Below are 22,034 nucleotides of genomic sequence, written 5' to 3' on the forward strand. Positions count from 1 at the left end.
GAGACAGGACACCTGATTCCCTAATTGCATGTGTGAGAACTCTGTTTGATTCATTAAGTGCATACCCTCCCCCACCACACACACATCAAAGATATGTGGACAGGATTTTCAAATTGGAGTATGCAAATTGTGCACAGGCATGAAGAATCACTGTCCAGATCCTCAGCTTTTTTCTAAAATTGATCTGCTTCAGAATGTACCTATAGTCAGGGACACATTTCATGCTGGCACTCCTTTCCAGAACAAAGCTTTTCATCAAACTTTACAAAAAAAAGGTACACCTGTCACTTAATCTGAACTGAATTTCTCCATCAGGGTAGAAAAACTTCTTCGAGTCTCCACTCAAAGGAACAAAACAATAGTATAAGCAAAGCCTCTGTTAATCAGGGCCCCCTTCACATAAACTCATTGTAGGATATCAAACTTTCCCTGTCTAATACATATTTCTCTAAGACTGAAAGTCAGCATTAGAAGTGGAATGTTTTGGCCTTTGTTGGATGTTGTGGATTCATATAGTCTGTAGAGTAGGGTAGCAGAAGTGATGATACCGCATGTCCTACCCAATCCCTGAGACTGACAGATACTTTGTCAGAAGAAAGGTTGCCCGTGGTGGCAGTGCCTCTGGTGGTTAGAGGTTTTTTTTTCTCTTATATACTTGTTTTGCAAGCAGCATTTAGTTTCTTCAACATGAACTTGCTAGTTATGAGCATTTAAAAATTTATAAGGCGAAGGTTTTACTAGTATTTTAAAAATTGGGACATGCTTATTTGATCTTCATAGCATATACTCTTCACAAACGAAGGTTTTAGAGTGATTTTTTTTAATAGGTCAATAGTCAATGTGCACCATTTTTCTTTTTATATTTTCTTTTCATTGGTCTTATATTGCAGCTATAGGAAATACAGGACCAATGAAAGTTTTCACATGTTAATACACCTCCTACAACTACTAGTACTGAATATAGAATATATTCAGTGTTCCAGGTTCCATGCTGCAGGGACTTATACATTAGCTTTTTAAATGGGAGAAGATGGGATTAGAACTCAGGTAGTCAAATCCTAGAGCCCAAATGTTTTTCTGTTTGTTTGTTTTTATTGTACTACATGAGTTAAGGCATATTTTTATTGTTTCTGAAGTATAAGCATGCCATTTCAAAACATTTTTCAATCCTAAAAGGTAAGGCAATTATCTTACAAAAGCATCTTGGGTAGAGTTTAGCACATCAAAGGGATTTAGGAAATACTCATTTGTTATCTCCTTCCTGTCTTAAAAGGAAATCTATTTGTCTTTTCCATATGAAATTCAATGCTTGTCTTGAGAGGAAGACTTTTTATTATATTTCTGTAGCTTCAGTTAATGCTCAGATTTAGGAGTTACAAATAACATGATAAAATTTATAATTTAAGCCCTCTAAATATCAGGCATTCCCAGTTTGAGGAAATAAAACAATCAAAAGTAACCAATGAATGCCTGATGGGAAATCCTGATGCTCTAGAGGTACAGAGGTTCCCAGCAATGCCAAGAGACATGCCCAAATGCCCAAGGGGACCAGGCTTGTGAGGACTCATGAGAATTGCCCTAGTGAGCTTCTTAAATGTCATGAAATTTTCAGAGGCACTGAAACAGCTGCCAGATGTGTCTCTGGATTTGCATAGAGAAGTGAAGCATCAAGAAAAAGTTTCTATAACTGAATTCTGAGTTTTCTTGTGAACTATGGGTCTCCAAGGGAGTCAAACTGAAGCCATAAATAATAGGTCACCTGAGGTAAAATCAGCAGCGAGAAAAGTCCTGGAAAAGCAGGGTCAGCTGAGTAGCCTGGGTTTTAGGGGAGTGGTGAGTAGTTCAATGAATAGGTTGTGGCTGCATGTGACCTTTTCCATTATGTTCTTCCCATACCCATGTCCCTCCTTCTATCCCTTTACATTCAAACACCCCTGTCTTGGCTGGTGTCTGCAGAACCACAGGCAGCCTTCCACATGGACCTACAGCTCAATGGTCTAGAAATTCCATGGGCTACAAATGGTAAATAGGATAGTATCTGTTGGTCAGTAGAGAAAAAGGATGGCCAGAGGAGTAGACAACAGATGGGCAGCCTATAGACCTATGAGCAGCATCCCTGGTCCATGCTTGAGCTTTTCACCCTTTGTGGGTCCCTAGAGGGATTAATTAGGAAGATGTATCCTAGGACAAGTCTAGACTGCCTGCTAAGCAAGGCAGTGCAGTAGGAACTAGACACTTCAGATCTATGATGTTTATGTAAATGTTACACATTTTCAGTCACAATCAGGCATATCCAAGAGAAATTTGTATTTCACATTCATTTAAGTAGAACTTGCTGAAGACATGATGCTAGGATTCATGTTTAGATGAAACTTTTAGAAAAGGCATTGGGAGAGATATCTGCAGGGAGGTAGATATTTTCGAGCTTCATAGTCCACTACAAACCTGCACATATGGTCAGGCTCCTGCCTATAGCATACAGATGAAAACTATCAAGAAAAGGCTCAACTGAAAAAAAAAAACACTCAGAATCCAGAATGTATCTAGGTGTGTATGCTTACCCAGTATTGGCATAAACATGAAAAGAATAAGAAATTCCTCCAAGGTACAATTAACCATTTATCATCTCCTTAGTCTAATCACATAATGCCTAACACTTCTATGACACTCTCTAAGACTGCAAGTTTGGATATATTATCCCACTTAACTCTCAACTACTATGGAATTCTGCTAAAAAGTTATCTAGAAACATGACATTTCCCCTTGTTTAAATTTTCTCCTTTCTTCTGTTTAAGCTACTTTATTTTCTTCAGGGAGAATTTTAAAAATACCACCTTGAGTCAAGAAGACAAAGAAACTAAATTGCTTATGATTGAAAGCCATACATTTACATTAACGGATTGATGGTCTTTCAACCTAACTAACTCACTATGATATTATGTTTGATCATTTTTCCCAGATAAGTGAAAGTCACCCAGTGGTGAACTGATTCTGTGCACTTATTGCTTCCTTTTCTCTCCAGTATGCCTCAGGAATTGGATCATTAGTACAGTGAAATAGCTGTAGAGTCTTGCTCTGTACATATTGCTGTACAGTCCAGTGAATCACTGTGAGATGCTTTTACTCTGTGCTCATTAAATGCTCCTTTCCAAAGAATCAGTAGTTTAGGACTGCCTGAGGCCAGTCTTCTCATTTAAGTCAGAAAATGGACATTGCTTTAGATCTAAAAAAAGGAAATAAAAAATAAAATAGAAATAGGAAAAAATAATTCATGTCCCCAATGAACTTGGCATTTGCTAAGTTCTAGACTGCTGCATAATATAAACAATAGTTTTGCTTTGTTGTTGGTCCATGTGGCTGCAATTTTAATGGACATCAACATCTTAATATATTAAAATCAAATGAGATTTGATTATGAGGAAAGTTTATGCAGTCATTATGAATAAAAATGATTTAAGTGGAAAGTGCTAATGTTTACAACATAAATTTGCTAATTGTCTTTTTGTGGCAAATATCATTACTATGGTAGGCACTTATAGTTACATTATATGGTACATAAGCATTAGGCAATTTGATCTTAAAATAATATTTTAGCATTACATCTTTATTTTTCGAAACTACTAACATCCTTTATGTTGGGAAACATCAATGCTACTCTAAGTGTGTCAGCATTTGTAAATGCCTTGAAGATGAAAAATGCACTCATGGGCCAAGTAGAATCTTTCAAATCCCCTTTTAAAGGAAAAAATGGCTTTCACTAGCTTTTGAATTTGACTCACAGAACAACTTTTAAGATTTAACAATAAACTTGCCATAAAATATAACATCTGTGTTATCTCTAATACTAATGGCAATAAATGGGCTTTTGATTTGTGATCTGATCATCTCACATAAAGCGATTTTTAAATAATTCACAAAATAGTCTCCATTCTTCAGGTGTAAGAATGTCTTTTATGAGAAAAAATATGTGGGATCCAAAAACTTTATGGTTCTATAAAGACTGTATACACACAAAATGAAAGAAAAAATGTATACAACCACTCAAATATTCAGACATTTTGTGCGATGATTTGGTTTTTAATTCAGAGAGAAAAGGAGGGTTGAATAATTTTTGGTCTTGATTTATTGAAGCCACTATCTCACACTCCCACCTGATTCTGAATGTGTAAATGTCTTGTATTTGCTATAGGTAGATAATAACCAATCAGTAATCAGGGTTAGGAGTTCCGGGTCCATTCTGTAGTGGACAACTATCATGCTATGTTGTTTATCTAACTCTTTGAGCTCTTTAAAGTAAAAAAAAAAAATCTCATTCTATTCTTAAGTAGTACTGGAAAATCATGCAAGAATGTCTATCCATCTAGAAAGAGTTCAGCACACAAGTACACTACAAATAGCATCATGCCCATGGGACACAAACTTATCTTATGGAGTGTATTTACATAGAAAATTTTCTGTCCCATCTCCATTTCCTTGTTGTCAATAAGTGTAAATTGCACTAAGGTAGCAGTAGTAAAGTCAATTATCTTCTTTATGGTCATGAAGATGAGATATAATCTCTTGGTCAATGTAAATTAATTTATCACAATTCATTTTACCAAATACATTTAATATATGTATTCATTCATTGAACACTTACTGATGCCATATTAGGTAACAAGCATAGTTCTAGGGAATAAGTATATAGAAATAAAGCTGCAATTGCGTTATTGTTCTCAAAAAACTTCAGTATACAGGTTAAGTACATTGACAGGGGAATATACAGGATTGAAAAGGGAAATGTAGGAGAGCTACTTGAATGAGGTGAGTCATCCAAAAAAAAAAGAAGATTCTCAAAGTGGGCTATGCCTGATCAACATTTGAAGTTGGAGAAAGAGTCATCTAAAAAAAGGAGCAGAGTATTGGTATTTAAGAGAAATAGAACAGTATGTGAAATGATTCAAGACATGGCAAACCAAAGGAAATTTTGTCTTAGTGTGATATTAGTGTGCAAAGGAGGGCAAGATGAGAAGAACTCATCGCGAAAGACTGCCTTGCTAATGAGTTTGGAGTTTATTCTAAAAGAAAAGGAGATAGCTGTATTAAAGAATTTTTTGGAGAAAGAATGTTATCAGGTATGCTTTTACGAGTTTCACCTCCGACATTATTATAAAGAATAAATTTGATAGGAGGTCATCACAAGATATTATGTGAGAAATAAGGATCTGTCTCAAGGCAGTGACATGATCATGGAGAGTGGAGAACATCTTATGAGAAGAGTTCGAAACCTTTAAGATGAAAGTAGCAAAGGGATGATCTAGGATCAATTATTTGTTTCAGACCTGGGTCATTGTGAAGAATCCTGGTGTTATTCACAATGTTAGGGAATATTTATCAGAGTAATTGTGTTGAGAAGTGTTGAGTAAAAATAGTTGTATATAAGATTATTGTGGGGCCAGGTACTGTGGCTCACACCTGTAATCCCAGCACTCTCTGAGGTTGAGGCAGGAGGACTGCTTGAGCCCAGGAGGTCGAGGCTGCAGGGAGCCATGATTGCACCACTGCACTCAAGCTTGGGCGACAGAGTGAGGCCCTGTCTCTAACAACAACAACAGCAACAACAACAACAACAAAAACAAAAAGATTACTATGGAATATACAATGACTTCTAGGTAATTTTAAATATAGAACCAGAGTTCAGGGGAGATAACTGAGATGGAAATGTGGATTTTGGAATCTTTGACGTGCAAGTCTGAGTATAATTATCCAGGGAGATTGTATACAGAGAAAAATAACAAAAAATCAATGACAAGCTGTAGAGAGCACTAACCATTAAATAATACACAGCAGAAGACCTAAAAGTACAAATTGAGAAATGGCTGGAGAGATAAGAGGGAAGCTAGGAAGTAATGACTGTGGAAGTCAAGTGAGGAAAAATTTTAAAATTCAGAAAGGGGTCAAAATAGATAAGTACTATAGAAATGCATTGATAACAAGAACATACATTACAATAACCTCTTTAATTATGTTCAACCATAGGATGATAGGATGAGGACTGAAGCTGATAGAGAAGTAGGTGAGAAATAAAGAAGAAAAGGCTGAATGTGCATAATGCATCCCAGAATTTTTACAAGGTGTTAGGTAGGATGTGATTTTCAATGGAATATGTGAGGTGCTATTCTATTGGAGGTGCTAGAAATATGTCATCTCCAATATACATATTCCTGTGTCTCTTAAGTACCAAAGAAGCAAATCAGTTTTTCCTAGTGTATTAGAGTCTCTGTTTGTAAATCAGCTGATCCCTGTAGCCATTCCTGCATGTACAAGGCATTTCACTGAGAAGTGAAAATGTAGCCAATCAGCAAAGCATTTGGGCTGCACAATATCTGGCAATCAGTTTGAAAGACTTTTTTCACTGAGTTGATTAGTAGTTCTGGTCTAACACAAACCCATCCTTTATTGCCCTTCAGTTCACAATGACAGCAAAATCTGTTAGAGATAGTGTGTTTTGGGGGCATGTGAGGCAACATGAGTTTTGGACAAATGAGCTCTGTTTAAGTCCATTCCGGAAGTGGCTAAGTGGACTATGTGTGTTTTTTGTGGGTGTTAAGAAGATATTAAATGCAAAAAGAAGAGACCAGAAATATCACTGTATTACATTATTTATTTAACTTATTTATTTAATCTTTAGAAAGATTTTATGTCAGGAACTGCCCCCAGGTACTAGGTAGCCCAAGACCTCTAATACATGCAATAATAAACAAAACAGGCAAAAATATGTGCCCTAAATGGGCTTACATTTTAATACAGAGAGGGGAAACTACAATAAAAAAATAAAATATATTGTATGTTAGGTGGTGAAGACCTCTGGGGAAAGAAAAGTTAAGCAGGGAAAGGGTGCTAGAATTTTTATCTGGGTGATGGGGGGAAGGGAAAATGAAATATGAAATAGAATAACCCCATTAACAAGGTAATATTTAATTAAAGTCCTAAAATTATTGTGGGATTAAGCTGTGGAGACACCTGGAGAAAGAAAAAAGCAAAACAGTATGAAAGGGTGAGTGCCTGGCATCTTCTAGAAACAGAAGGATAAATATGGCTGGAGAGAGGTAAAAAAAGAAGAAAGTAGTGAGAGATAATATCATAGAAATAATGTGGAGAGAGACTGTAGACCATTGTAAGGTCTATATTGAGTGATTTTCAATAGGAAAAACAAATTCTGGAGTTCTAAGGAACATCTTAAAATCTTAAAATATATCATTTACCTGTTAGTCTATCGTTTCTTTTGAGGGTGGTACTTCTGCAAATCACCTCCCAGATCTTCTTGGTACTATCATAGAATACCTTTCTTCTTAGAGACTAAGGAAATTGACTATGCACTTCTCTGAGAGTGAAGAGATAGTTTCAGGAGATACATTGAAGGCAGTCTTTGTGCCATTCAAAAAGGCTGATAGCAAGAACAACACAGAAATTTGAAAGAACCTTTTCCAGAACTCAAAGAGAAAGCAATGGATTGAAATCAGTTTCTGTATTTTGTTAGCAAAACATTCCCTAGGAAAAAGAAAGCTTTCACATGAGAATTTTTAATATATCTCAAAAATGTACTCTTTTGCAACTAAAATACAACCCTATAAATAATATCTCCTCAAATGGAATATGCTTCTTTGGACAAAGGAAGAGGAGAAATGCTGAAGAAAATAAGCTCTGTGGATCTTCCACATAATATTTTTTTACCATTCGTATTATTGTGGTGGCTTTTAATTGCCTCCTTGAATATTCCTGAAGTGGTATTTTCAACTGGAGTTTATATATTAAACTGGTTCACGAAAGAGTAAAGAATAAGGACAGTTAGGTAAAAAGTATTTTGCACCACTAACTTAATCAATGGTGGCCTCACCTATTGCAGAACCAGTGTATAATTTTATACAGTATGCAACCACGGGTCTGGAAACCTGGGCTTTTATCCCGACTATGCTATTAACTACCACTTTAATACTCTAGATCTTCATTTTCTCACCTGTAAAATAAGCAGTTGGATGGACAATAACCACAACTTCCTTGTTAGGTGATCTATAAAAATCGGCTGCCATGGGTAGAGTAGTGTCCAGCTTCTCTAACAAGAACCATGCTTAGTAATCCTTTAGTGTTAATTTACCCAGAGATGCCACTTACACAGCATGGTACCCACTCCTCATTTTTCTCCCACAGCTATTATAGAACACAGTACTTCTCCCTAGCCAGAATGCGAGTCATAATCTTCTTTTTCCCCCCGATGGTGTCTTAGGCAACCATAAGCAAAATAATGGGAGATGGCACTCAAGTTGCAAGCAGTTTGCTACTTATCATTACAGGCATGGTTATATTGAAGGCAACAGTTCCTAATATAGCTAAAAAGAACACTTACATCCCGTTAGCACATTCCTCCCATCTCTAAAGCATTATAAGGTGTCATCAGTTCCACCAGCATAAAGCAGTTGCTGATACCCCGGGCGTAACCAAAATGGATCAATTAGCTTTACAGTTAAAGAGGCCTGAATGTATAGAATTCATTTCCCTTCTTTATGGAGTCGGCCTCTGTTCTGAGAGAAAAGTCTTCCATAAAAGTAACAAACTCACACCTTCAACAAGTAGAGATTAATATCTTGATTTCTTGATCTTTGTCATCCCATCCACTTATTTTCTTAATCTCCAAATGTATAGAAGCTTAGACCAAGGAGCTGTGTTTGTTTTAGTTCTGATGAAAAGCCCTAACAATGTTATTAGATAACTGTGATAAATTTTAATCTGATGACAGCTTGTGACCCACAAATTGCTGTTTAAAATTAAAATGCATTTAAAATGAAATTGGCAAGAGAACTATAATATTAAACTTACAATCTGCTGTGATAAAACACCAATGTATTTTACTATATTAAATATGAATACAATGAATAGTATCTTGCAATTGAAATATAAAAATGTCCTTAAATGCATTTTCTTATTAAATTAAAATTGGTTGATTAATCTTACTTTTTATCTTTGTTTTGCAAATTAAAAAGTTGAAGTAGAGATGGATTGGATTGGCTTTGGTAATATACCCTTTGGCAGAACTCCAGGTAAAATCTAGGGCTACAGGCTTCTAGGTTTCTCATCTGATGAACAAAAGTCCTCATTTTTCTCATCCCGAATATTCATCTACAGTAAATCAAGACATGTTTTTCACATGCTTCAGTTTATTTATAACTTTTAAGATATAATTACTCAAGATGTATCAAATGTGATCTTTAAACTTTTTTATATGTTAGTTTTGAAAAAATGACTACACTGATATTGTTGGCAGACCAGCTAAATCATTGCTACCTTAGTAAGAATTGAGATTTTTCTGTAATGAATGTTTGTATCAGTCTATTATTAAAAAATACTATAAATAAAACTCAACCCAATGTGTATGTTTTCATCCCACATTTCAGCATTGAAGAATTGTATGTGGTAATGAAATAATTCACTACAGCTGTTTGCAAATAATTTAATAATCAAGTCATAGCTATTTTCTGCTTCTCAAAGTGTACCAAAGAACTATTGAAAACTCCACAATATAACATCATAATTATAACAATTAACATGTGTATTTAATAATAGCTTTAATAATCCTTTGCATTATTTGCTCAAAAGATTCATGATACATTTAAATAATAGCGTTAGCTGGAATAAGAAAGTACCATATTTCACTCCTACTATTGTACACAGAGAATAAAATTCACCCACTCTTTTAAAAAAGATACTGCAAGGATTGTAATTTCAGAGCAATTATTTTTACTCATTACCCCTAGAACATAGTATACACTCAGCAAATGTTGCTTGAAGGAATGAATGGATATGTGTGATTGGATGAGAAGCACACTCAGGGAAAATGCCTAGTCTCTGGTTGTTACAGGACTACTGCATGGACAACTGCTGTCACAGTAGGGTTTCTAAAATCTCCCTGCCATATTTTATTTTGGTTCATGTGTGTGTGACAATGATAAGGAATTCAGCCTAGCAAGTCTCTCTGCATTAAATAGAGGTGCTATGTATGCAAAAAGCAGGGACACCACATATAATATCTCTCAGGTACTTCCCAAGGTTTGCTTCCTCACGAGACTTGATATTGATTCTGGTGCCTCAAATCTATTTATATTTGGGAGCAGTCTCACTGTTACTCTTGGTTACACCTTATCAAATCTGTCCGAGGGACAGTGCCTAACCCAGGGTTGTCAGCTTTGGAACTGTAATTGTTTTTTTTTTTTTTTTTTTAAAAGGTGCCAGCGGACGCTAGCCATGGTGCTGAAAGAGACAAGAGGATTCTATTTGAAACCTTTTCTTCCTCTTATTGGTTTAGAAAATTCGAGTGACAAGAGCAGGGGCCAAAGGAGCCTGGTGCAGCATCACTAATGTGAACCATGTATTTCGATCTTTTGGGCGGAGATGTGGTCCATCAGGTTACAGCCAATGCCTTCCTATGAGCGCTCGCTAGACCAAGAGACCTTATGAATGTAGTAGCCGCTGCAGTAGAAAAGGTTACATCTAGCAGGATGTCTTATCCCTCTCCTGAAAAATTGACAGTTAAGTGCATAGCCTAGAAACGAGAGCAGGGAATCTAGACGGAGGGGAGGCGAAGAGGGGAGCAAACCTGTATTCATATTGAAAATGTTCACTATTTTCGTATAAGGTAAAGAAAAATCAAGAGCTAATTTTAGGTTAAGTTTTTGGCCTCAGTTTTCCAACAGGTGCACGACTCCCTCACCCTTTCCCTGTCAGGTACTGTCCTGTTTTACCTTTTTAGAAAGGCTTTCTTCGCAAGGCAAGCTTTTCCTAGAGTCCTTAAGCATGTGCAGTTTCCCATCTCATGCACAGCTCCAGCTCTAAGCCTGGCAACCCCTTACCTGCAGCGTGAAGATTAAGGAGCAGGCACAGCGCAAGGAAGCAGACTGCTCTCCGCATAGTGTTTGCATTGAGAGGTGGAGGAGAAACTCCACCACGACCCCACTTCAGGTAAAGTGCTATCAGAAAGAGCCACCGCCAAGGGTCTTCTAGTCTCCGGGATTCAGGTCCTCGGCTGGGGTTTGCAGAGCAGTCAGTCTGTGGCGCCGACAGAAACCAGCACCAGCTTCAACCTCCCTAAGAGAAGGAGAGAGGAAGAGCAGTAGGAGGTTGCGGGGAAGGGGAACAGAAGCGCTCAGAGGCGGCAAATGCCTGGCCTTCTGGACGCCCAGAAGCCAAGGCGGAGACGGCAGGGTGGACTCCGCGCCAACCCAGCAGCCCAGCAGCAGCGCCGCGGCTACTGAGCATGCCCAGCGCCGGCCCTCACGAGGCAAGGGAATTTCAAAGTGAAATTCCGCTTCTCCGGGTCTTAGCGGCGGCTTGGAGCAGAGTAGGCTCCATCGCTGGGGTGGTGGTTGGGGGTGGGGGTGGGGGTGGGGAAGGGGGAAGTGCGGGGGAGGCACTTGCTGTGGTTACTAGGGACCCAGCGTCCATCACAAATCCGAAGGTGGGGTGTAGCTGAGTGAGAGTAGATGGGGGCACGACCACAGGAGTCAGAGGAGGGAGCTGATGACATTGTCAACCATGCCACCCACCCTACTCTTTCCCCAAATCTTGATTTACACGTGGACCGAGCTCACTGCTGGGAATTGGCATTTGCAGATTGACCAGCTTCCCAGGACTCGCCTACAGGAATAGAGGTGTCTTCCACTGCTGAGCATTCTGGCTGCTTGGGGGAAGCGTTCCCAAGGCAGCTTGCTTGGTGTAAGCAGTAACCATGTATCTTGGGGGTGCCTTCGTCCTTCCTACAGCTTCCCCCTCTTTGCTTCTCTTTCCACTCTTTCCGGCTCAATGACTGTATTTAAACTTTCTTCTGACTCAAGTCCCCACAGTGACAGAAAGAAGTGAGAAGATACTTTTAGACTAGTAGAATATATCCATGTAATTGAAGCAAAAGAAGGCACCTTTTTGTTTCGTGGAGGTAATTAACTTTAGTTTCCCTTTTACTCTTTAAGGTGAAAGATAATGGATCACGTCAGTGCCTGGACTCATCCGGCCCAGCTCTGTGTCTCTAGGGAGGCTACCACAGTCTGCCATTAGATGGTTTTTTATCCCTCCATCTAAGTCTTTGGAGTGTGGAAAGCCTTATTAGTCATGGCTAATTGCTGCTAGTCAAGTCAAGAAGTCCCTCAGCTAGACTTCTCTCTTTTAACTATCCCAGGGCCTCTGCCCTTTCTGCCTCTGTGTCTTCACGGACACTGTTGCCTCTTTCCCATTTTCCTCCACTTGCACCACCACCACACTAGTTTTCGAAGGTGTAATGTTGGTCTCACTTTTCCAGAAAGCCCTAACTCTAACTAACTCTAGATTACAGTGATCTTTCTCTTCCACAACACTTGTTTAGCCGTGCCTCATATTATTCTTTCAGACAGTTCATTTATCTGTGGTTTGTTTTACAGCACATTGAAGTCTCCATAAGAACTGCTGAGTTTTGTATTCCATTAACTTGAATAAAGTTGTCCTAGCCAAATAATTGGGGCTAACAAGTGCCCATTGAGTTGAGCTGCACATCTCATTCAGTGCTTTCTTTCTCCATCCTCTGTGAATTGAGACAACTAATGGGAAATAGGCTATCCACCAGAGCTTAAATTAGGTGGGACCTTATAAGATCAGAGAGCCCAGGCGGTACCATTTATTTCTTTTATGATTTATGTCATCTTCAGCTCTGAGAGACAAGGCCAGGAAGCACTCCAACAAGTGGGAGAAGGGGACAATGAGATGTATTTTTAATATCTTGACAGGCCTTCTCTGCTGAAAATAGAGACATATGGAGCCCCTCTCTAGCAACGTGCTCCACCCCCTACTCCCCCATGCGTGTGGCACACTCCATTTCTGTGGCACTATCATTTCATCCCAAACCACTCTAAGCGGCAACCTCTTCTCCTATTCCTGATTCACTGTCCTCCAGTTTGCTTTTCCCGTATCACTTTCTAACAAACCAAAATAATTACTTATAAAATCTATTGTTTAGTATCTATTTCCCTACTCCCCCCTGCAAAACAGAATTTGAGCTCCAATGTTGAAGAACTTTGATGACTTTTTTGATATGTCCCAACTCCCTAGAGCAATGCCTCATGCAAAATAGATACTCAAAAATGAATAAATGAAAATGATAGTTGACAAAGTTCAATACTGACAATTAACTCTTTGAAATTCTTACTGAATCAACCTTTGAGATAATTTATTTAGCATTCTGTAAAGCTTAGAAGAATAACTCTTCTCATCTAACATCTGTTACTAGAAATGCTGCAGGGCTGGAGGTTAGGGAAAAATAATTGTATCCCACTTACAATAGGTCTATTTTTCTTATTTTCTTGTTTCCTAAAATAACTAATTATCAAACTTACATAGATCTCCAAGAATAAAATATACTTACTTATGGTAATGAAACAATGCTGCAGTAATGTTCTGAACCCCTTCCTTTTCCACAGATAATTCCAACATTTATTGGTGGGGCATTTAAAATTCCCATTATTATAATTGACTATGACTTTGCCAAAAAGCATCTTGCTGGCAATGTATTTTGTTCAGGGCTGCAGGTAGCTGAATTGTTAAACTATGCATGAAAATTCCTTTAGCAGCAAAATTTTCCAATTTCCAATTTGGCTGGATATATCATTAGAATAGTTAGTTCAGCATGGTAAAAATAACCCTGAGTGGGCTGTAATTTTGGTGACTAGACATTCATTATTAATTTACTTAGAAATGATAAAGTAACGAAAAAGGTCATATTCCTATGTGAGTCAATCTAATATCATACTTGTAACGGCTTCAATTCACTTTTTCACTAATTGGCTAATTCACTCATTGCTGTTCGTGAAGTCAAACAGCAATGAGTGAATTAGCCAATTAGTGAAAAAGTCAACCACTTAACTCATACAGAAATATTCTGAGTCGATAGGTGCTGTTTTTCCTTAACTGTGATCTAATGCTAGTGAAGGTGACTCGGTGTTTTGGAAAAAAGCTTGGTTAAAACACTGCATCAGGGTTTTAAAAAGTTAGTTGTAATTCAAAGAAGCATGGAAATTACTATGAGAGAACTATACAAATTAGTAGTGGCCTATAGAGCAATGTCATAAAAGAATCATTTACATTTTACAAGATAAATAAAAAATATCATATGGACTTTTCCTCCACATAAGATGCATAATTTCTTTTTCTTATGAGGTGAGTCTTAGAGAAAATTTATGCAAGAAAGAAGCTTTTCAGAGCCTGCCTTCAAAACAGATTTAATCATTATGAGCATCCATATTTACTTCTCTATAAATGGATGAAAATTATTCATGTCAGCCATCTTTCCTTAAGACACTTTAAATTGAGAAATCAGATCCATTGATTATAAGGATCTCCTACTTAAGTTATTTAGATTACTATTATTTAAGTATAATTATGGCTAACATTGACTGTGCTTCCTGTGTGCCAGGCTCTATTCTAAGCATTTGGATGTCCTATTTAAACATTATAATATTTCTACAAAAGGATACTATAATGATCTCATTTTAGAGATAAGATAGTTGAGGCATGGAGAAGTAACTTGCCCAAAATCAAGTAGTAAGTAATCAGTTAAAAAGTAAATTGATAGAATTAAGATGTACATCTGATAATTTGATACCAAACCACTATATTATACTACCTCTAATAACACATACACACACACACACACACACACACTCAGTTGTAGGTTGCTCACTAGAATTAGATGATTAGATCAGGGCTGGGCATGAGATACCTGGCCCCACAGTAAAGCTGTGTGTTGAGGAACACTCATAGAAGATTGTCTCCAGGAGAACAAGAGACACTGCTTGTGGCAGTGGACTCTGGGCCCTAGCATCTAGTGAACAAAGACAGCAAGTAAAATCATGCTTAGAGGAACTGTGTTAGAAAGATGCTTAAGATAGAATGGAGAAGAATGGAGGAAATGATTTCTTCTATGGAGAGTGGGAGCAGAGGAGGGGATGGGCAGCAGGCAAGAAACTGGTGGGCAACAGGAAACGAACTGAGTCTGGCTGGATAAGTAGGTTCTAACTGCTCTACATGAAGAGAAAGGCCAGGGAATTGTGTGAGCCAGTGGCAGAGATATAAAGCAGCAAAATGGATTCAAGGAACTTCTGAACATGTAAGGGAGCAATAGGTAACAGTGATAAACACCTCACTAAGAGTTGTTCTGTGCTTGCCCTTTCCCATCCTTTATGCAGCCACTTTATCAGTCCCAAAGTCTGTTTCCTTTTGTCTGAGAGCTATCTTTTATAAGAGGAGAAAAGAAGAAAAATAATTTCTTTTTACAAAGTAAATAATTGATGTGAATTAAGCTATATTCAGAGTGGAATATACCTCAGGATGAAAAGGAATGAATTCGAAATTCACAGATGAAAATATCATGTTCAGGTATATAAATTCACCATTATTATTTTTTAGTATTTTCCCAACCATAACAAGAAGAATGATCTACCCTTTCTCATAAGCATACAGTGAAGAGAACAATGAAATTGCAAGGGGCAATAAGAATAGGGGAGGAAAAGCACTAAAATTCTAAAAATATATATTATCACATTGAAGTCTCACAAGAGCTGTGTGAAGTATTATTTTTTTTTTGTAGTAGAGGAGAAAACTGAAGCTCAGCGAAGCTAGTAATTTGCCTATAGCCATCCAGTTGGTAAGTGGTGAAGCTGGGATTAGAACTCAGGTATGGTGACTCCTAGCACTATGCTGTTATCAGCTGTATTGTACAACATCCCTGCTTAATGACCGAACTTATTTTAATACTTAAATTGAAAACAGTGTTCTTATCCCAAGACACAGACTTCAAGATGGATAAAAACAATTACATTTTATAACTTAACACAGTTGCAGTTTTGTTAAATTAAAGCATTTGATACACACACACAAAGGCAGCAATATGTATCCTAAGGAAAAAAATTAGGTACCTAAAACAAGGCAGATATACTTTTCTGTGCATATGTGAATTATGCTATTGTAGTAAAACACAAAATATGAAAAGCAGAAAGGCTATGTGTACCTATAGATTCTGCTATTGGTTCATCATTAAAATTTTATTCAAAACGAAGAACAAAGTTTTCTTGGAGCCAGCCCTTGGTACCAATGTATTGTATTGTCATCTATTCTGGCACTGCAAAGGTCAGATTCATCCAAGATGTCAGTAATAGATTTATTTACAAACCTCTGACTCTCCTGCTTTAGCTCTCTGTTTATCCCAAGACACTAATCAGGCTGCACTTATATTATCCATCATCCTGAGCAGCACACAGATGTGACAGCCCTCTGTTATGGCTTAGACTATCTACTTTGAGCATTCAAATACATTTTCTGCAATGGTTGGCCATTCTTTTAGATTTCCTTGAATGAGGCCACTTTGGAACAACTTGTTCACACAATAGCCTGGGACACTAAGTATATCCTGGGATTGTAACTGTGGGTTGATTAGATCATTTAATCTTGCTCTCATTTCTCTACATTATTTTCTCACATAATTACAAGATGATTTAAAAGGACATCTCCCAAATATAGGCCTTAATGTCTCCCTCACTGACTCTTCATTCTTTTTTTTTTTGCATATATATATATTTTTATTATGCCTTAAGTTCTAGGGTACATGTGCACAACGTGCAGGTTTGTTACATATGTATACATGTGCCATGTTGGTGTGCTGCACCCATTAACTCGTCATTTACATTAGGTATATCTCCAATGCTATCCCTCCCTGCTCCCCCTGCCCCACAACAGGCCCCAGTGTTGACTCTTCATTCTTTAAAACTAAAAGTTTAAGGCCAGGCACGGTAGCTCACACCTGTAATCCCAGCACTTTGGGAGGCCAAGACAGGCAGATCACCTGAGGTCAGGAGTCCAAAACCTGCCCTGGCCTGGCCAACATGGTGAAACCTCATTTCTATGAAAATTCAAAAATTAGCCAGGCATGATGGTGGATGCCTGTAATCCCAGCTACTCGGGAGGCTGAGGTGGCAGAATCCCTTGAACCTATGAGGTGGAGGTTGCAGTGAGTTGAGATAGCATCATTGAATTCCAGCCTGGGCAACAGAGCAAGACTCCATCTCAAAATAATAATAATAATAATAATAATAATAATAATAATAATAATATTGAATAAAAGTTTAAACTTTTTAAAAATACTTATTTCTTTCACTCATTCTTGCTGCTGGATGCCTATAATAGAGAATGGGGTGGTTTATTAGTCTATAGTTTGTGGTTGCAAAGCATTTCAGAAGAAATTTTTTTTTCTTGTTAGACACCTGCACCTCTATAACATGAAGAGTTAATCTTACTAAAAATGTCCATTGACTATAACACAACCACTAATACACCCAGACAATGAAGCAGTTGTTTACGGTTTTAAGTTCGACTCATTCATCAGAAACCATGTGATAGGGCAACACGGGTGCCTATGTTCAGTGAAGTCAAGTCATTTGAAGTCACATTACGGTAGGATATACTATATCGCATACATTCCAAAAACAGTGGAATCATCTGCCGACATTTCGTTGGTATGTTGCTTGATTTCAAATAATTAAACTATATATTGAGTACCTATGATGCATCAGGAAGTATATTAAGTACTTGGGATATATTGTTGAACAAAATAGACTAACATTTTTGCTTTAGCTTAAATTGTAAGTGAAATGTACCTTTAATAGTAAATATAAGAAATAAGTAAATTATATAGTATGATGGAAATTGATGACTGCTATGAGAAACAGAAAAAGTAGATCAAAGTAAGGGGAATTAGGCAGATGGGGGTGGGGTGGGAGAAGAATATGAGTGCAAGGATTTTGCAGAATTAAGTAGGGTCTTTAAGTGGAGAAAGCAAGCATTGAGAAAGACTTGGAAGTTGAAATTAGCTGAGCAGAAACCTGGTTAAAGTACTTCCTAGGCCGAGGGAACAGCTACAGCAAAGACTCTCATGATTCCATAGATATCTTAACCAATCTGAAAAAAAACCCCACAGTATCAGAAATAATTTTCAGCATATCTGTAAATATATAAAATACATAAAGAGAAATCCAGTTGGCAAATTGCCAAATTAGTTTAAATGAATATTTTTACACCAGAGATTTTCATTGATTCATGTTTCACTGATTTCAAATACAACTGTGAGATAGCAAAGCCGTTAACAAGATTCAGAAATTGGGACTACCCAAAGCCAACTGATGTACCAACTAAGAATTCTGCTCTTTATTCCATGTTTTTGGTGTAAAATAAACACCTTATTGATTTAGAAATGTGGGTGCCTATTTTGATATTTTATTCATTTTGAGAAACAAAGAAAAACTTTGTGAGCTGCCCTTATACTAAAACCACTAGCAAAAAGTCAAGCTAACATAATATGAATGAGAAATATAAGCAGGAAATGAGACCGGGCGCGGTGGCTCACACCTGTAATCCCAGCGCTTTGGGAGGCAGAGGCGGATGGATCACCTGAGGTCAGGAGTTGAGACCAGGCTAGCTAACAGCGTGAAACCGTCTCTACTAAAAATACAAAAATTAGCCGGGTGTGGTGGCACATGCCTATAATCCCAGCTACCTGGGAGGCTGAGGCAGGAGAATCGCTTGAATCCAGGAGGCAGAGGTTGCAGTGAGCTGAGATCATACCACTGCACTCCAGCCTTGGTGACAGAGTGAGATTCTGTCTTAAAAAAAAAAAGAAAAGAAAAGAAATATAAGCAGGAAAAGAACGAGAAAAATGCCCTAGCAAGCATTTTTGTTTTCTCAGCCTCCTGTGTGGCAAATGACATCAGAATATTTGGGTTAGTTATTGTCCAAATGCTGGAGGAAAACAGTTTGACAAATTCCTTGTTTCTTAGGATGGCTTAAGCAAATCATTTTGATACTTTACTATTTTTGGATGAAATAGAAGGTAGCTTCATTTTATTTTTAAGTAAAATTCCTTTTTTATTCAATTTAATGTGATAGGTGCCCATCAAAATACTACCTTACTGTGGCCGGGCGCGGTGGCTCACGCCTGTAATCCCAGTACTTTGGGAGGCCGAGGTGGGAGGATCACGAGGTCAGGAGATCAAGACCATCCTAGCTAACATGGTGAAACCCCATCTGTACTAAAAAAAAATACAAAAAAAATTTAGCCGGGCATGGTGGCGGGCGCCTGTAGTCCTAGCTACTTCGGAGGCTGAGGCAGGAGAATGGGGTGAACCCGGGAGGCGGAGGTTGCAGTGAGCCAAGATCGCGCCACTGCACTCCAGCCCGGGCGACAGAGCGAGACTCCATCTTAAAAACAAAACAAAAACAAACAAACAAAAAAACAAAAAACTAGCTTACTGTTAATAGAAATAGAAAATATAAACCATTTCTCTTACAAAGGTGTCATTTGGAACCTCTAATCTTGGAAGTACTTTACTTTAGGAAAGATATCTACCCTCAAATTTGTCTTCCAAACTTAAACTAAAATCATATTTTATATTAGGTTTGTATCATAGAGATTAGAAAATGAATTCCTTTCAAAACCAAATTCAGCTCCAAAACTGGAAATAAAATGAAATTTTATTTGAATCAGTCATAAACATAATATACAGAAGCCCAATTTTACCTCACTATTTCTAGAAAGTAGGCAAAAACCAGGATGGTATTTCTGAAGTTTTCCTTCATCTAAATTAATTCTCTTCAGACTGAAATTGAACATTCCAAAGTACAAAATTTTGTAATATTGTGTCTATTGCACAATAGACAATAGAGAAAAAACAAAATAGAATGTGATCTATGGATTCTACCAACTGGTGACAAATACAGCTAATGCTTTGGCATAGCTGGTTTTCCTCTACCCTCATCTTGGGGATATGTGTGTCTTTGCATGCATGTACCTATAATTATTGTTAGTTTTAACATTATTTTTACATCATTGGGATCATGCTATGAATTTGGAAACTATTTCTTTACCTAATAATACTGTGAGACATAATTCCATGTCATTTAAGTTTGTTCACAATCATATTTTTAATTGTTGCAGAGCATCGTGCCATAGCATTCTATCATTGGCTTATTTTTTCAAGCCCTTCCTCAATTAAGGTGAATTGCTTCAGGAGAGCAAGGAAAGACATTCAGATAATGCTCACTTACTGTACAAAATAATGAAAATTATTATATATTTATAATATATTTCCAACATGGCAGTTCTAATCTGGCTCTGTTGAAACTATCACCCCATTAAAAGAAATTATCTAAAGTGTCAAAGCCAGGCATCAAGAAGGGGACATCAGGGATTCTGAGTCATACCTCAATCCCCGGCAAATTAAGGATAATCTAAATGTGTGCCTTCCAATCAGGAACCTGTGTATTTTAAGAATGATGGCTAAAAGCAGAGTTTGAATAAGGAGTCTTCATTTATCTTTTTCATGATCCCTGGATAACTCAATTGACCAACACTGATATAATTACAAAAATACCATTGTGTAAAAAGTACTATAACATGAATTGTATAAAAAAGAGTTATAAGTAATTGTGCTATTTCTTTTATTTTTAAAATTTGTTTTTCTTTGCTTCTCATCTTTTTAACATATTTTTTATTTCTATAGGTTTTTTGGGAACAAGTGGTATTTGGTACATAAGTAATTTCTTTAGTGGCGATTTTTGAGATTTTGGTGCATCCATCACCCAAGCAGTATACACTGAACCCTATTTGCAGTCTTTTATCCTTCACCTCCTTCCTACCGTTTCCCCATGAGTCCCCGAAGTCCACTGTGTCATTCTGATGTCTTTGCATCCCCACACTTTAGCTTCTACATATGAATGAGAAATACTATGTTTGGTTTCCCATTCATGAATTACTTCACTTAGAATAGTAGACTCCAATACCACTCAGGTTGCCGCAAATGCAATTAATTCATTTCTTTTTATGGCTGAGTAGTATTCCATCATATATATATATATATATATATATATATATATATATATATACATATATACACATATATATATACACATATATATACACACACATATATACACATATATATACACATATATATATACACATATATATATATATTTCCCCCTTTTTAGGTTTTCTTTTTTGTTTTTAAATTAAAACCTCACTCCTGGGTATCTACCAGTAGTGGGAAATATATATATATTATCATATATATGAGACATATATAAATATATGATATATATATATGATGGAATTTCCTTTTTATATCTTCTGCCTATTTTCACTGTTTTTGCTTTTCTAGTTAGTTTTTGGAAGTTATATATTCTAGAATTTAGATACTAAACTTTTAATTTCCATTTATGTTGCTAAAATATTCTGTCATTGTATTTTTTGTTTTATTATGTGTTTTGATTAATAGTTCTTAATTTTTTAAATTTATCTATTGACCTTTTGGCTATATATGATCTCTTTGTATCATTTCTTTAGTGGTTGTCCTAGGGAGTGAAATATGCATACCTCTTTCACAGTCTACTTAGAAATATTATTTTTTTACTTTAAGTAAAATGTAGATGACTTACAATTACATCTATATATACATAATTGATTTATACATATAATTGATTGAGATATATATATATCACAGTTTCTTTATTCACTTGTTGATTGATGGCCATTTCAGTTGATTCCACATTTTTGCAATGGTGAATTGTGCTGCTATAAACATGCATATGCAAATACCTTTTTTATATAATGACTTTTCCTCTGGGTAGATACCCAGCAGTGGGATTACTGGATCTTTTTTTTTTTAATTTAAAAACAAACAAGAAAACCTAATGATACAGCTACTCTCTCACCCCTATTCTCTTAGCCTCTGAATGTAACAACTATTATGATTTTGTAGTTCATCATTCCTAATCATATCTTTAAACTTTATTTGGGTATCCATAAACAATATGCAGTATTTTTTCAATTTTAAAATTTACTAATTAGAATTATGTTCCATAAAGCTTAATTGTTTCTACTTTTGTCCCTATTACAAACAGTATTTTTTATTTTAATACATTTTTGCATATTTTCCAAGCAT

The 22,034-nt window shown here is 36.8% G+C and overlaps 1 protein-coding gene across 3 annotated transcripts in view; it reads right to left on the reverse strand.

The window, feature by feature from the left end:
- Positions 1-11,286, reverse strand: part of PTPRR (protein tyrosine phosphatase receptor type R) — a 283,034-nt gene extending 271,748 nt beyond the window's left edge. For 2 of the 3 annotated variants that reach the window (XR_010148362.1, XM_016923851.4), the window contains exon 1: positions 10,881-11,045. Coding sequence is in view for 2 of the 3 variants with exons in the window: in XM_016923851.4 (XP_016779340.1) it covers positions 10,881-10,938 (58 nt within the window). In the remaining variant the exon portion in view is untranslated. Of the gene's footprint in view, positions 1-10,880 lie in introns of all 3 variants that reach the window. The other variant, XM_509221.8, reaches the window with a different exon arrangement.
- Positions 11,287-22,034: the final 10,748 nt, after the last annotated feature.

This window comes from Pan troglodytes, chromosome 10, assembly GCF_028858775.2.
Source record: "Pan troglodytes isolate AG18354 chromosome 10, NHGRI_mPanTro3-v2.0_pri, whole genome shotgun sequence".
NCBI classification, from domain to species: domain Eukaryota; kingdom Metazoa; phylum Chordata; class Mammalia; order Primates; family Hominidae; genus Pan; species Pan troglodytes.